At 45.1% G+C, this 15,557-nt stretch overlaps 3 protein-coding genes across 3 annotated transcripts; 1 reads left to right on the top strand and 2 right to left on the bottom strand.

The window, feature by feature from the left end:
- Positions 1-1,385: 1,385 nt before the first annotated feature.
- Positions 1,386-9,010, bottom strand: LOC121588191 (ubiquitin carboxyl-terminal hydrolase 20). Its single transcript, XM_041905872.1, has 6 exons — positions 7,596-9,010; positions 4,710-6,940; positions 4,357-4,627; positions 3,916-4,278; positions 3,204-3,849; positions 1,386-3,132 (listed from the first exon to the last, which is right to left on the bottom strand). The coding sequence occupies exons 1-6, from the start codon at positions 7,659-7,661 to the stop codon at positions 2,423-2,425; spliced, it is 4,287 nt and encodes a 1,428-aa protein (XP_041761806.1). The 5' UTR covers positions 7,662-9,010; the 3' UTR covers positions 1,386-2,422.
- Positions 9,011-10,616: 1,606 nt separating this feature from the next.
- On the top strand, positions 10,617-14,482 carry LOC121590076 (UPF0183 protein CG7083). The gene is made up of 5 exons (XM_041909454.1): positions 10,617-10,864; positions 11,915-11,997; positions 12,060-12,667; positions 12,748-12,981; positions 13,074-14,482. Exons 1-5 carry the CDS (start codon positions 10,795-10,797, stop codon positions 13,462-13,464), a joined length of 1,386 nt encoding a protein of 461 aa, XP_041765388.1. The 5' UTR covers positions 10,617-10,794; the 3' UTR covers positions 13,465-14,482.
- Positions 14,483-14,675: 193 nt separating this feature from the next.
- Positions 14,676-15,526, bottom strand: LOC121590077 (NADH dehydrogenase [ubiquinone] 1 alpha subcomplex assembly factor 3). The gene is made up of 2 exons (XM_041909455.1): positions 15,359-15,526; positions 14,676-15,279 (listed from the first exon to the last, which is right to left on the bottom strand). Exons 1-2 carry the CDS (start codon positions 15,415-15,417, stop codon positions 14,766-14,768), a joined length of 573 nt encoding a protein of 190 aa, XP_041765389.1. The 5' UTR covers positions 15,418-15,526; the 3' UTR covers positions 14,676-14,765.
- Between the last annotated feature and the right edge of the window lie 31 nt (positions 15,527-15,557).

Genomic DNA, 15,557 nt, shown 5'->3' with positions numbered 1-15,557 from the left:
CAATTTACACGGATTCGTAAATACGCGGGATTCTTAATTTTACAGTTTACATGTGCCTTATCAGTGAAAATTTGCTGCAAGAATTGTCACATGCTAAACTGCGTTTTCCAAATTTTCAAACCACCAAAAAGCCGGAAATTTCACAATTTACTGCACGAATCACATCAAACAAGTGGTTAAATGTGAAAAATACTAAATTGAATAAAAAATCAACTTCTTCAGCTGTATTTTGGCTGGAAAACGAGATATTTATCTTACGCGGATATTCGAGATGCGCAAAGCTGCCTCGGGAACGCATAAACCGCGTATCTCGGGTACGGACTGCACGATGTTTTATCTTTGCGATGTTTAACAATGTTTGAAGGAATAGCTGAAATAGGAACGGTTTGTAATGAGGGTAAAAACATGTGTTTAAATTCAAACCATGCCGATAATTCACGTTTTATAGAGGCTCGATCATTCAATTACAACTGACTCAAAATTATCATCACGATACCATAGAACAACTCACTTAAGGAAGAGTTTTAAAACGATTCCACCGATAGATGTATCACCTGTTCGAGCTAGACCTTCAAAACTAAATCGCCATCCAATTGTAATCATCTTTGTTCCTAAGCCGCAATTGTTGCACCTGCAGCATGTTGGAAACAAATATTCCTGTGGCCCAATAAGATTATTGGTTCGAGAGAGTTTTTCCTACTTTTATTCTTTAGCACAACAACCGTTGTCGGTCAAAGCCTGCCTGTACCACTTAGTGGGTTTGGCTTTCAGTGGCTTACTACTGATTACACATAGCAGGATAGTTAGTCCTACGTATGGAGGCACGGTTCATTCGAGGTCTGAACACATGACGGGCATGTTGTTAAGTCCTACGAGTTGATGACTGTAACGGGAATAAAATTAAGCTATTCAAAAAAGAAACAATTTCTCGAACAACCTCTACACGATGTATAATAAAAGAAGTATTTTGATAGGCATTATTCTAACGAATTCGGAAATACGGTAATATCCATTCATTGCACGTGAGTATTTTCTTTGGAATTGGTAAACTTTGTAGTTTGTAGCCTGTTTTATTCATGTCAATAAGTGCAAGCAACTGGAACGCAAAACGCTTCAGAGTTTATAAACACAGCTCTTGCAGCTGGCCGAAGATTGCCTCTAACCCATTAAACCCGGACACGAATTTGCCACTAGGGTCACTTATCCTGCTGGTTCTATGCATAAACTCTACGGTCTATTCACTATGTTAACCTCAACCTTAAACCTTCAAGAAATACCACCCCAGAAATGCAATCACTCGCGTAGAGCCGAATCACCCGAATAAGAAACTAACGGAACGTACTGTCAAAGCCGCCCAATTGTGGTGAAGTAGAACATTTGAATCGTAATTCTATAAAGAATAAATTTTAATCACAAAACGAAACTTATATAACACTTAAATAGTATCGTATCTCACGCCAATTTCCCAATTTTGAAGCAGTTACAATTCGATTTGCTTACGACATACGTCTTCCAAACAGTTTGGCATTTCTTTCCGAAGTTTCGTACACTAAGTGCATACGTGAATTCCAGATGGCAAAGGTTAGGAAGTCTGAACTATGGTATATACTAGGATGTAATTTGCTTTTTTCTGTTTCGCCTAACACCACCACACCAAGTGCTATAATGGTGTATTGCGTGTGTAAACTAGTTTAGTCTATATGAATCACTAATTGCTTTTTGAATGATTTAATCTTCTTCAACCGATTTCTTCCTAGGTTTTGGCTTCACAACTATATGCACAATCAAGCTTCGCCATGGCGAGTCCTTTCCCACTATTTTCGGTTTTTAGCTCGATGCTTTGCTACGGTTTATAACCTTTAACATTCTCCCATTAGGACATAAATCCGGAACAGAACAAACGAAACTGAACCATGGATGTAATAAGAAACTAGTGAGCAATAGCAATAAGCCAGCAGAACTTAAAATTGCGTACCTATAGTACTGATACGTAGCCGTACGAAACCCATGCTAATGTTAAGGCTTTCTTTTATACTTAGTCGTGCGTCTCCAATAATTCGTCCGATAACATAAACCGTTGCTTAAATAAATATAAATATCGAAACAAATCCTTGCTGCTTACGTAAGCACCGAGCGTATCTTTAACCCACCCATATTTAAAAATAAACAGGCTATTTTACCAATCATGGAAACACAGCGGGCAGTAACGAACAAATGAATAAAATGTAATTCTTATTCGACACAAACACACACCAAGAATATTCTGCTTCCACCAGGTCAAATATAAACGAAAATCGGAACGAATTATAAAACGGAAAAAAATAATGCGCATCTGTTATTAGTTCCACCTTGCCTCGCAGTACGACATACACGCACATGTTCTTCATCGTAGCGATGGAAAGCGGAAACGACGCAGCCGGTCTCATTTCACACTTTCTCCTTCACCAGCTGCATATCCGTCACCAAGGCCGTTAAGCACTAACGGCACTACCGAGCCGTCGCCGTCATCAGTGCCGATATCACCGTCAACTACTGCGCCGTTCCGTCCACGACCTCCGCTGCTGCCCGCCTTTCTGCCGGTTAGCTTTTTCATGTACTTCATCTTAAGCTTCCGTCGACCGAAAGGCATTCCCCCGGTAATCTTCTCCGTTACAGAATCCGACTGTGCGTCTGAGGCACCACTGTCGGCATAGCGGTGGTGTCCCTTGCGGGATGATGATGTATGCGGCTGATACATTTTGGCACTAGAAGTTGTCGAGGCTAACGAACTGCTGCCAGTTTTACTGTCGTTGTCATCCTCAAGCAATTCGTTGGTTGACTCGTGCATGTTTGCAACGCTAGGAGTAGAACTCGACGAATCGTTGGCGATCGGTTGTGGCAACGGTGCAAGCACCACGGCCACATCCTGCATGGTCATTTTGTTTGGAGTGGCCGACATTGCAGACGTTTCCACCGATTGCCCAACGAACGCGGGAACTGAAGATGAGTTCGCGACGGTGCGTCCATTTATGCCGGTAGCGGGACTCGTGTCCGTATGAAAGGATAAGGATTCTGCACGCGGAAGCATCGAACTGGCGTTCCCGAAGCTATCGCTTCCATTAGAATGGTCAATAGAGGAGCTTTGATATGTTCCTAAAGAAAAGGAAAAGGATTATTGTATATGTTGTCATGTACCAAACGCAACATGAAAATGCTTTTCTTACCTTCCGGGCCAAAGAAACCATATGCTTTCATGAGGCTAGCCTTAAACCGTCGATCCTTTTTGGTGCCTATTTCCAAATGCTCGACCCCTTGTGCGGCGGCAGTAACCGCCACCGATGCCGCATTGCCTACACAATCTTCCCCATTCATAGCAACTGGAGGCATTGCTTCTTGCTGATGTTGATGCTTGCTACTTGTTACATGTTGCTTGCGTTTCGTTGTTGCCGAACCAGTGTCAGATGCACCAGCTGTTTTCCCACCTGATTCATTACGTCGAGATGATGACGATCCCATGCCGGACTTAGGTTGTGATTTTCGCTTACTCGCTCCAGCAGATGAAACGAATATTTGCTGCTTTGTGGAGCTGGGTACATCATCCTCCGGCAGTTCGTCACCACTACTGTCTTCATCGTGATAGGCATCTTTATCCTCAAACGAAACACTTTTCTGTGGCCGCGCACTTGTCGTTCCTACACTGGGCAAGGAAACATTCGTGTTGCCGGCGCTCGACGAAGCAGGGTGATGTTGCTGTTGTGGTGTCGGCAACGGTTCAGTTATGGTTACCTCGATTGCAGAATCTTGGTCCGTTTGCTTAGCGTTGGTTATCGATCCTTCGTCCGAAACATCCATGGATTCAGTAGACCGCTCCTAGAAGTAAGGAAATTACACGTTAATACATAATTTCTCCCAAAAATTCTTCCGTATGACTTGTACCTTGTGTTGTTGCTGTTGTGAATGATGCTGTTGCTGCTGTTGATGCGGTTTTGCTGGATGTTCCTCCTGCGATTGATGCATTTTCGTTACAGCAACTGGTGGTGGAACAGGATTACCCTGTAAAACAATTTCAGGACCCCCGCCGTATATACCGTGGAAAAAGTGCCACAGGTTCGCGTTGATCTGTGCATAGTCAGAGAACGGGCGTACATTTCGAAGTGGCACGCTGGTGTCACCCTGTATGGCGATTGATTTGTTTTGGATTGGTCCCGGGTCGTCAGTTGTAAGCCCGCGAGCGAACAGCTGCCACTGTCTGAACCAGGCCATCGAGATCGCATAGATTGTGGTTGGTGTATCGTTGAACTGTAGAGGAAACAAAACAAGATTAACAAAAGCCCCTACTGGCAGTCCCACAACGGTTTCTTCTGGTGCTCACTGTACCTGAAAATCATCATTGAACGCGGTAAACGTTTCCAGCTCGTAGTGCTGCCGCCGAGACAGGGTTTCGGCAGCCTTTTTGCAGATATTACACGTTGAGAGGTGGTTGCACACCGGCCCACCGCCGAATTTTTTGTACAAAAAGTCCCACAGGGCCTGTGGAAATGGTACGACCAACTTGGAGAAGTGGGACGCCTTGTTTGGTGGGAATGCACCGTGTGGGCAGAGCAACGTCCAGTTGTCGATCGGGCCCGGTTCGGCAAATGTGTTGAAGCTGTAAAACATTCCAAAACGAAACTCGGTTAGGTCGTTCGTATGCGCAAACAGTTCGCTTTGCTCAGCTGTATGGCACATACCGATGAAGCCAATTACGTGACACGTAAAAGCGAATATCTGACGCGTGTTCCTGCATCGCTAGCAGATTGTTTGCCTGCGCTCGTACCGTGGCCATCTTTGCGTTGTTCTTTCGGTAGAATAGTACGTACGCCTCGCAGCTTTGGACGTGTTCTTTCGTAACTTGCGTGACCAGCTGATCATCGAACTCGAACCACTTGCCGGTTGGGTCGTGCTTTGCGAAAGACGTGTAGTGCCCACCGCCAACCGTACCGTGATGGCAAATAACAGCGCACAGATCGTAAGAAGTTACTTCCGATCTACAGTCCTTGTGCAGGTACGGCCTCATGTCGAGCCCGTACAGCGGGAAATGGACTGGGCTGGAAATTTTGGAACTGTACGAAAGGTCGTGACGAAAACGCTTCAAATGTACACACAGCATCTCCGGCAAGGCAAGCACGCGCGAATATTTCACACCATTGCGCAGCTTGTTGCATCGCTCACAGCTGTACATGTTGTCACCTTTCAGCTCGTCTGCGCTGAAGAAAGCCGCCATACAGTCGTGCAGTGTCACGGCCGGACCCCAGAACCACGATCGAACCCAGCTCCAAAACGGTAAATTCCAGAACCACCACAGCCAGCTGTCACCGTTTACTGGATATACAGCGTCTGAGCAGGTAATGCCACTGCTTGCACTACCACTCGATCCACCGCTCGAGCTCACTCCCAGACCGCTACCGCTCGACGTACCACCATTTCCACTTCCAACCGTACCCGGAGAAAGGCTGGATACTGAACCCGACGAACCCATGCCCTGTGTTTGATGCAGCACGGCTAGATGATCCTTGCCGGGGATCGGCAACGAAAGATCCTGGAACGTTTCCTCGCGTGTTGACACCCGATCACACGTGAGGCACTGAACTGACGAGAGCAGCTTGCCATCGAAAATATCACTTATTATCGAGCGCTGAGGCAGCTTTTCTTTTGCGGTGGCACCGTCAGACGGATCACCACCACCTCCACCTCCTCCACCGCCACCACCACTAGTTCCAGGACTGCTTGAAGTGGCCATGTTCACACTGGCGGGCGAAGCGATACTGGCGTTCGATCGATTGCTTCCCACGGGTGAATGCTGCCGGATGGAACAGGTGCGTGATCGTGTCGTTGGTAGTATTCTTTGGTTTGCAATGCTGTCTCCACCGGAACCGGGTGGGCTCGGCGAACGGGATGAAAATGTGCGGAAACGCTTGCTTGCCAACAGCTTGGTAGGAGACAGCTGGTCATCGGACAGGCTGGAACGTTCCGACACCCCGCTGTCACACGTTTCGTACTCTCCCTCCGACTGCGATGGCGACGGTGACGAACAGGGTGAAGGATGCCCGTCGGAATGATCATCGAGTTCATCGATCGCATCCCTCGAGAGTACATCTGGCGGAGGAGGGGCGGTAACTTCTTTCAGCTCCTCGTGCAACTGGTCCATGAAGCATCGCAAGAACTCCTGCGTGTCGTGCTGCTGATATCCGCGAAACATAGGATGTACGATGCGGATTCCACACAATATGCCATTGGGTACGACGTACCGGCGGTTCTTACACCACATCTCTCGAATCAGCTTGTAGTAGTGCTTCGACAGACCCGGCTTGGTAACCGCAGGGTTTGTACCGCCCAACAGATCAGTCTCGAGTATGGCTCCACAGTCCAGAAAGTACCCGGTAAGTGGCGGGCTGTTGCTTAGTGCTTGCAGGGCCGCGTTCATGTAGCACGTGTTGGCCAGGTTCTGCAATCCGACCAAACCGTTCCATGTGCCATGTCGCTCGAAATCTTCCTCTTCGCCGCTGCTATCACAAGAATCGCCTGTCGTAGTGCCACCGTAACCAGACGCCGTGGATGCACTTGAAACCAGTTTGTCCGCATGTACGATCAGCTTGTCGTTGTTCATCGACGAGTATCGGCTGTTATCGCTCGAATCATTGCTCACAACCGACGACCGCCGGTTATGGTAATGACGATGATGGTGTTGCTGCTGCTGCTGGTGCGAGTTCGGTTGTTTTGTAAGGAATAATTCGGATTCGCACAGATAACACCAAACACGTTGTGAGGATAGGTTCATGTGGATGCAATGCGTTCGATTCGTTTGGAAATGAATGGTGCTGTGATCCTTGTACTGCTCCGAACACCCAATATGAAGACAGTTCTTTTGCAGACATATCCACAGATTCGGCCCATTGGTTTCGCAATCCGTACATGATTCATCCTGAAAATCATAAAAAACGTAAAATAGTCAGAAAAAAATAGTTTTTAAAGGAACTACTATTAACATGTGTAAAACGTAAGCCATTTTCAAGGGCAGCCGCCAGGAGCTAAAATTTCAAACAAATAAATATATTGGGTAGTAACATGATATATTTATTCAAAGAAACAGGAAAACTGCGAAACATTTGCCTCACAAACTGTATAAGGCTAAGTAAAAAATATAACACATCAGAGAACTGTGACAAGCACAAATGAGATACAACCACCACCACCAGCGTAAGGAAACACAGTGAGTCGTCAAATTAGTAATGCACAAAACAGCACAAGAATCGAAGCTGTTTTACATATTTTTTGCGCTAATGGTTATATCTAAGAGTGAAGCTTTTCAACAAGACCCTTCCACGCCAATTGAGCTTATCCTGCGCATCAAGCGTGACACCGATTTCAGCCGATTATGGGAATAAACCATTCACTTCCCCCGGTGGTTTGCTTTAGAAACTATCTGATAGAAAATATTTTTTTCTCTAATTGCTCAATAAATGCTTATTCTAGCCAACAACATCTGTACATGTAGACCTTTGTTTATATCTCCGACAAAGAAATCCCTCTCGGCCAGCGCAAGTGAACAAGTGCATAAGAGTGGGGGCTAAACATACCTTTTTCAGCTTGCACAACTCCACCAGCGAGAGCTGCACGACGTTGTGCAGGTGAGCGCATTTCATCGCAGCAGTTTCGGGGCCACGCTGGTGGGCCCTTCCCGAGCTATTGCAGTACCGAAGGAGCAGAACTACCACACCGTCCCGTCCGTCTCGAAGGCTTCAGCACACTCACACAATACGAATACAGACGTAGCAGGCGAAGCTAAATGAATGATTCTTTCCCTCCGCTCACGAAAGATGAATATACGCTCACGTTGGTCACTTCTGCCGAGTGCTCTGGACGATTCAGCTTAGTCGCTTGCGAACGGCTATGTCAGCGTGCCTGCGGATTGGCACTTCGGCGCTCCAACCGACTCGGTTCAGCGAATGGCTTATGTAATGCTCGGCTATTACTTTCTTCAGCTCCGTTTGACCCGTACGGCTCCAATCGGCTTATGCGATGTTGAACGCTGCAGAGCGGGAGTTACGAAGCATACATAACACGGCCTGACAATACTCTAGCCCAGATGATAGTAGAACGGTTATTCACGCAGCACACACAGCAGCAGCACGAGTAGCACTCGATGGCATTCTGTCTCTTGTCGCTGCTCGCTAATCCCACCGACACGTGTAACACAATTAGAATAACTTTGCAAAAATCCTACGTTATCCGATCGATCACATCCAATTTGACCGACTTTTATCTCTATGTCTAGGTAGATTTATCGGTCGATTCGGATTGGTTGCGTGATTTAGGATATTGCACGATTATGTCAACTGCGTTGAAGAGACATCCACTCCAGAAACAATTTTCGATTCATTTACACACTGGGCATTACAAATTCATAAAAGCAGCGGAAGTTTTTGTTTTCGAAGCAACCGTGTGCCTCTTCTTTTGCCAAAGATGTTTGCTTCGGAATGTGACGTATACGGTCAGTGGACCAGCTCGCGGCGATGTTTACGTTGTCTACAATACACGATCGTCTGTCGCCCCCGTGTAAGTACAACGTTTGATCCGCTGTAATCGGTACAAACCACGAACAAAACCTAAGCAATCCAAACGAGCACTTGCTGCCAAGTCCTGTCGAAATGCACCATCATCGATCGAACATCGATGAGGGGGCTGCATCCACTTTTTGCAGCAAAATGCTTGAAATTTATTGCGCAAACATACTCTGCTGGTGCTGCTAATCTTCCTGGAATAGGCCTGAGTGGTTGCAGCACCCGGACCCTTTTTACCACGGTACTATTTCAATACGAATTTGTGCGGAAACGAACAGAACACTAGAACACACACAATTATCGCACAGACAGAAGCATCCCGCAAGCTGACCGTGCGAAATTGGTTAAATTATGATGAGATACGAATTTTCATCGCTCCTTTCTGCACCATTTTTTCCTTGACAAGTTTGCCCATTGACAGCTCCACAGAAGGGCCCGCCGAGCAGTAGTGACAGTTCGAGGATGTATTTTGAGTAAGGCTGCGCTCTGGCACCAATAGAACACGACATCCGACTCGAACAAACCCATATAATCATATATAGGTGCACTGTCAGACACAAACAAACAAACAAGACAAACATGTCAAATCACATACATTTTTCATGTTCGATGTCGTGTTCGATTGGTGCTAGAGCGCAGGGTAAAGCATCTGTCACCATAACACAATTGTCCGATTGAGTGACAACCCTGTCACTGGCAGCCAAAAAAAAAATCATATTCCAGGAAACCGGGCTAACTCATACAAAGCTCTTAGCAACCCTTACACTGCTTCTAGACGATCCAACAAATCTTCCGCAACAATTGTTGGAGACACTTTCCACTGCTTCTAGACGAACCAAAAAATCTTCCGCGACAATTTTTGGCGACACTTTCTATCTGTCAAACCGTCCTTGTTTTAGTACGAATGTATGGCTTACTTCGATCGTAATGTCCCGAATCACGAGCGCTGCCTTTCTTTGAAAAAATCACAAACACGCCACAATCAAAAATTCACGACAATCACGGTTGTCCTTGATTTTATTCTAAAACTAAGATGTTGTTGTCGAAACACATTGCAAGATAAGGACAGCAAAATAATGATGAGTTATAATACGCCATTTATTGAGCAAACCAATGAATCTATGGAGCGTTTTTTCTATGGATATTAAATTTTCCTGTCGTTTAAGCTTAATCTGTTTCGGTTGAGTTTTTTTCAGAAAGAGGAAGATAAAAAGTAAAGTCGGAGCTGTTAATTTTCCTACTTTTTGACGCTCTACAATGTCAAATAGAAATATTGCCAACAAGATTCATAGACAACTTCAGCTATATGTTTCCGAGCAACAATGTTGCACGTAACAACATCGAGTTCGATTCTTGACTTCACAGTGCGGATTGACCCAAGCACAAACACTCAATCCTACATTTAACAGTTTAAAACCAGCTTGAATTATTTTTAGTACGAGAAATTGGTAGCATTTTCGGTTACATGATTATTTGGGGTAGTTGCATTTGCAAAATTGAGCTACTTTTTGTCGCGCGAGACGTCGTCGTGTTCGACGTTGTCGTTCTATGTCTACAGTAGAGCGTTGTTTATCCGGGCAGTTCGGGACCGAGTGGATTCCGGTTAATCGATTTCCATGGATAATGGTCCAAGAAATGTCAAAATCATATACAAATTATAAAATTCACTGGTCTGACTAAGAATTCACATTAAACCAATCGATTAATCACTAGTAGAATATTTTTTGAATCAATATCAATGGATTTGGTCTTTTATCAAAAATGAAGTCAAAAAATATCACTAGACACTAGATAGCAGCACTACAAATGTTTTTGCTAACCCGATCATGGCAGAAAATGTTCGCCATGATAGACCAACTGTCAAATTCATGCACACGGTTAAGCCACCCGCCGGTTAATCCGTCCCCGGATAATCGACGTTCTACTGTATTTGAACGGTAATGCTGTACCCCTGTACTTGCGCAAATTATACGGCAATACGCATCCTAAATGTCATCGACTATTTTTCTAATTGCTTGTCAAACCGTCCAACATCATCCGACCCGTGCAGACACCTTGTTTGAGTGTAGCATTAAAAACAAAGAAAACTGCGTAAAAGAGTTACGAAGTGTGAAAAAATTCGTTTTGCTGTGTTTTCTTCGTGCCAGTCGTTAACAAAAGAGTGTTTGCTTCAACTTTAACCCGTAGTTTGCATTAAAAACAGTACACGCGCACGATGCTCGATCTCGAAGTTACTCCAGAGCGTTCGCTCGGTTCGACCACCGAGAATTGGGAATTTGTTCTCGGTAAGCTTTGCAAAGCAACAGAACCTCCCTTCAGCATTCACGAATGATGAAACATCGAGTGTGTGTATGTGTGCATCTAGAGAGTTGGATTTGCTTTGCTGATTGCCACCAAACGATGCTTGCGTTATTTGTTCAGCCGTTTTTGACCATTGGATGATTAATTTAATTTTACCCCATCCCGGGATCTTGCCACTTTGCAGCGCTAGATAGAATGTCGTTCAATGTCGCTAGAAAAAAATGTCCATCATGTAGAAATGAAAATGACGAAAAGCATGCACAGCTTTTGTTGACACCAAAAGCGTATTCTAGGCATTTTGCAATCCACTCTCGATCCAAACGGGGGAGTGACCTTGGAAAAGGAAAGGTATCAGCAAAATCAAAATGCAACCCAAAACGACCTACTAGTACATTCGCGTATGGGACATTTGCTTCACCGTATGCATTTTCCCTTTTGCAGTATCCGTATGCGTTTGATCGTGCAAATTCGATTCCTTTTGTTGTTTGTCGTTTCTTCTTTCCCTTGCCAGCAGTTGGACAAGGGCTGCTGTAGGGTTGGTACGATTTGTATGTGTTTATAAGCAGCCTGTGTGTGTGTGTGTGTGTGTGCGTGTGCGTGTGTGTGTGTGTGTGTGTGTGTGTGTGTGTGTGTGTGTGTGTGTGTGTGTGTGTGTGTGTGTGAGTACGAGTGAATGATGAAAAAGCTCCCTCCTACACGGTGTAAAAGCGCGTCATACGCATACACCAGATGGGACTGTGCCTGTGTAGTGGTAAAATGTGTATGCTGGATAGCTCGCTTCACACTAATACTATGGTGTGGAATCAGCTGACAGCCTGTTTGAGATTGCGTGATGCATACACGAAGGAAAATAAACAACACAGTTTAACGATACGTTTTTCTGGCCTCGGCATATTTCTACAGTGTATTTTGTTTCTATAAGAGTTCGAGGTTAAAAAATCTGTATTATCTGCTTTTTAAAGTGATTTTAACATTCTGCGCCCCCAATGCATCTTACCTCGTGAAAGTCTAACCTGCCTTTTACCTACTTTTAGGAATGCATTTTTCTCAAGCCGTTGCCATCATACAGTCGCAAGTAGGAATTATTAAGGGGGTGCAGGTGCTTTATTCTGACACGGTAAGCACATAATCAACCATCCGCAGCGTCGTCGGTTACTACATTTGTTTAACATTTTTCAGGATCCGCTTAACGTAGACATTATTATAAATATGCCCCAGGACGGTATCCGTCTAATATTCGACCCGATTCAGCAGCGGCTAAAGACGATCGAGGTGTTCAACATGAAGCTAGTCAAGCTAAAGTACTGCTCTATGCCCTTCAACTCGCCCGAGGTTGTGCCATCGATCGAGGAAATCGAACATTCGTTCGGTGCGACCCATCCGGGCGTGTATGATGCGGCCAAGCAGCTATTTACGCTACATTTCCGAGGGTTAAGCTTCTACTTCCCGGTGGACAGTAAGCTGCAGCCCGGTTACGCACATGGGCTCGGCTCGTTGCACTTTCCCAGTGGTGCTTCCCCGGTCGTCTCGAAAATGGTAATCTACACGGGCGTGAACGTGCTTGACAGCCGACCACCTCCGCTGCCCCTGTCCTGTTACCAGCAGCAGCTGTATCTAGGGGCAGCCACCGTGTTGCGCAGCGCGCATGGTACACGGGGGCTGCGGTTGCAGCTGTATAGTGAAGGGTCGATCCGGTCCCTAGAACCGAGGAAGCAGTGCCTAACGCGAGAAATTATATTTGGCGATAGCTGTCAGGATGTAGCCACCAATCTTGGTGCACCGTCAAGGTACGCATCGGAAAAGAATATTCGCTTAGGAAATGATGTGTCTTCTACACTTCCTGACGTTGGCTGTTTATTACTTGTAGGGTATTTTTTAAAAGTGAAGATAAGATGAAAATTCATTCCCCGAGCGCCCACCGACGTGTTCAGACTAAGCGGAGTGACTTCTTCTACAACTACTTTACCCTCGGCATCGACGTACTGTTCGATGCGCGCACGCACAAAACGAAGAAGATCATAATGCACACAAACTACCCTGGTCATTACAACTTTAACACGTATCATCGGTGTGAGTTCCACCTAGAATTAGCTGCGGATAAGTAAGTGGAAGCTTTTTTTATACAAAAACAGATGAAAAATAACAGCACCTTAAAGTGATAGTTAACAACTGAGCTAATCCGTTTTTTTGTAGAGTCATCGAAGACGTACCACTTGATGCACCGGTTATGATAACGGCCTACTCCAAATGGGACGAAGTGGCGACTCGGTTGACCCCGTCAGAACGACCCGTGGTGCTTCATAGAGCCGGTTCGACCAACACGGCAAATGTATTTGGGTCTACGTTCTGCTACGGGTATCAGGATATCATCTTCGAGGTGATGCCGAACAACTATATTGCCTCAATAACACTCTACCAATCAGCGACACCATTTCACGTGGCCGATTGGAACGCAACCACTGGTAAAAGTAGCACCGGTAGCACTAGTAGCACTGCCAGCACGGCGCCGAGCAGTAGCAGCGATCTAAAAGCAGCGCTGCAAGACGCAAAACCATCGCAGTCCAAGATTCGAGTCACTGCATGACGCACGACTACAGCCGGTCGGAGCAGAGAAACGACCGGCGACAATAAGCGAAATTCCTTATTGTAGGGAATGAGCCTCGAAACAACATCAACCTGTTGCTGTAAGTTGTACATCGTTGTTCATGCATCCGCTCCGCTCCATGCTAAGCATCACCGCCAATTAGTAAATCATCTTAAAACATCATCCCTTCGGTAAAACTTAAAAAAAGGCGAATTCAATCGAAAGCAACAACAAGGGCATATTATTAAAAACGTGTATTTAAATCCCTTCAAATTGCATTGCACATTACGCAAGCCATGCTCCTCTTCCTTTGGGATTGTTTTTCGTTGCCCTCGGGTGAAGGAAGGTAGTGTCGAACTGTTTCAATTGTTTTGCTATGTTTATTTTTCGATAGTTATTGGTTACATCTCTCTCTTTTATTTTCTTACAAAAACCGATAGACATATATATGATGGTTAGGATAATAGCAATTTAATTATAAGTTTCGAATGGTTAATGTTAAGCCGACTGCAACTTTGACATTTTTCGTTGCTGCTATTCTTTGGGATGTTTAGTCGCGATATATGCGTTTGTGGCATTGGCAAGAACTCTAACGATAGGCAGGAGGATCTGCAAGCGGATCTAGTTGATTACTAATTCCAATTTATCGAATAGCTTTAAGACGCGTTGCTGCTTAACACAACAACAACTTTGGAACTTCAAAAGATGGAAAGCATATAAGGTAAGGGTGATAAAACGAAAGAGATAACGCAAAAAAAGGATAAGAATGAACACAGATCATTAACTAAGCTACCAAAAACTGTACGTAAGCAATGTAAAATATGTTTCTAGTGCAGACTTACATAATGGCGTAGATGGACACCGTTTGTGGGAAACCCTGAAGTTCACCAGAGCTGGCTTGTGAATAGCTTCTCATAAATCCCATCGGCAACGTAGACTGTGGTCAACCCACACTCGCACTGTCCACCACCTTATGGCAGTACGGGCGAGAAACTTTAGAAAGAAAAAACGAGGAACCGCAAAAGAGCGACCATTGTGATTTAAAATATCTTTTTATGTTCTGTAAAAAGGTACCATAAAAATACGAAAAAGAAAGAAAATAAAAAACAGGAATATTGTAAGTTAAGACTCTTAAACGCAGTGGATTTATTTGGCTGTGATATTTGAAGGAAAAACACAATTCTAGCAAATAGCTCTCTGGCGATCATGAATCATGCGGTCTACACTAGCAGTAGTACTATCTTTTTTATTATATACAGAACCTCGACATACCCTGTCTACTTTTGGTTTAACCAGCGGGATTACTTGTCAGAGACCTCAAACGATTTACTAATCGATATTTGCTTCTGCATAAGGTCGTCCTCGTTTACTCGCATTGTCATGGGAGGAATCAGGGCTGCGGCAACGACTCGATTTTCAGCATTTAAAAAATTAAACGTCGAACAAGCTTGCTCCGTTCCGAGCACTTCCACGTTGATCTTGTAGCGCTTCATAAAGTCGATAATCTTTTTGGAGAAGGCAGGCGTTATGGTGTGGTCGCCGATTCCCACCACGAGCACATCAATTTTCGGTTCAATAGCGCAGAACAAGCTCAACGACTCGTCGTTGATGTCCTCGTGGCTTTCGACGTTCCACGACAGCACGGTGCGGGAGAAGATGGCCATCGGTCCGATGACGACCATATCGTTATTGAGCCGGAATCCAAACTGGCTGTACGAGTTGATCATCAATCCAGCATCGGCCTCCTTGTTCAGAATCGTGACTGAAGTTTTACCGTCACTTTCGTAGGTGGAGGACCGGCGAACCAGCGATGAGCTATCGGAAAGATACATTCCAACAAGAGAGATTGGTCATTACATAAAACATTATGTTCTACCAAATACTCAGAATTTACCAAAGGTTTCGACGCAGCGATTGATGCGCGATACGGCTCAAACCCTGGAGAACGTTCATGGCGAGAGAGGATTAAACTGCAGGCCAATTTCTGAACGCAAAGCGGACACGATTGCGTGGACTTGGGAAATGTTTACAAATAACCTTCAGCTGTCAAACCAAAAGCCCACAGAAGATTTTGTTCCCCGTTCGTCGTCTAT

Source organism: Anopheles merus, chromosome 2R (genome assembly GCF_017562075.2).
Source record: "Anopheles merus strain MAF chromosome 2R, AmerM5.1, whole genome shotgun sequence".
NCBI classification, from domain to species: domain Eukaryota; kingdom Metazoa; phylum Arthropoda; class Insecta; order Diptera; family Culicidae; genus Anopheles; species Anopheles merus.
The sequence above is the reverse complement of the archived record's forward strand: the minus strand, read 5'-3'. Positions and strand labels throughout refer to the sequence as shown.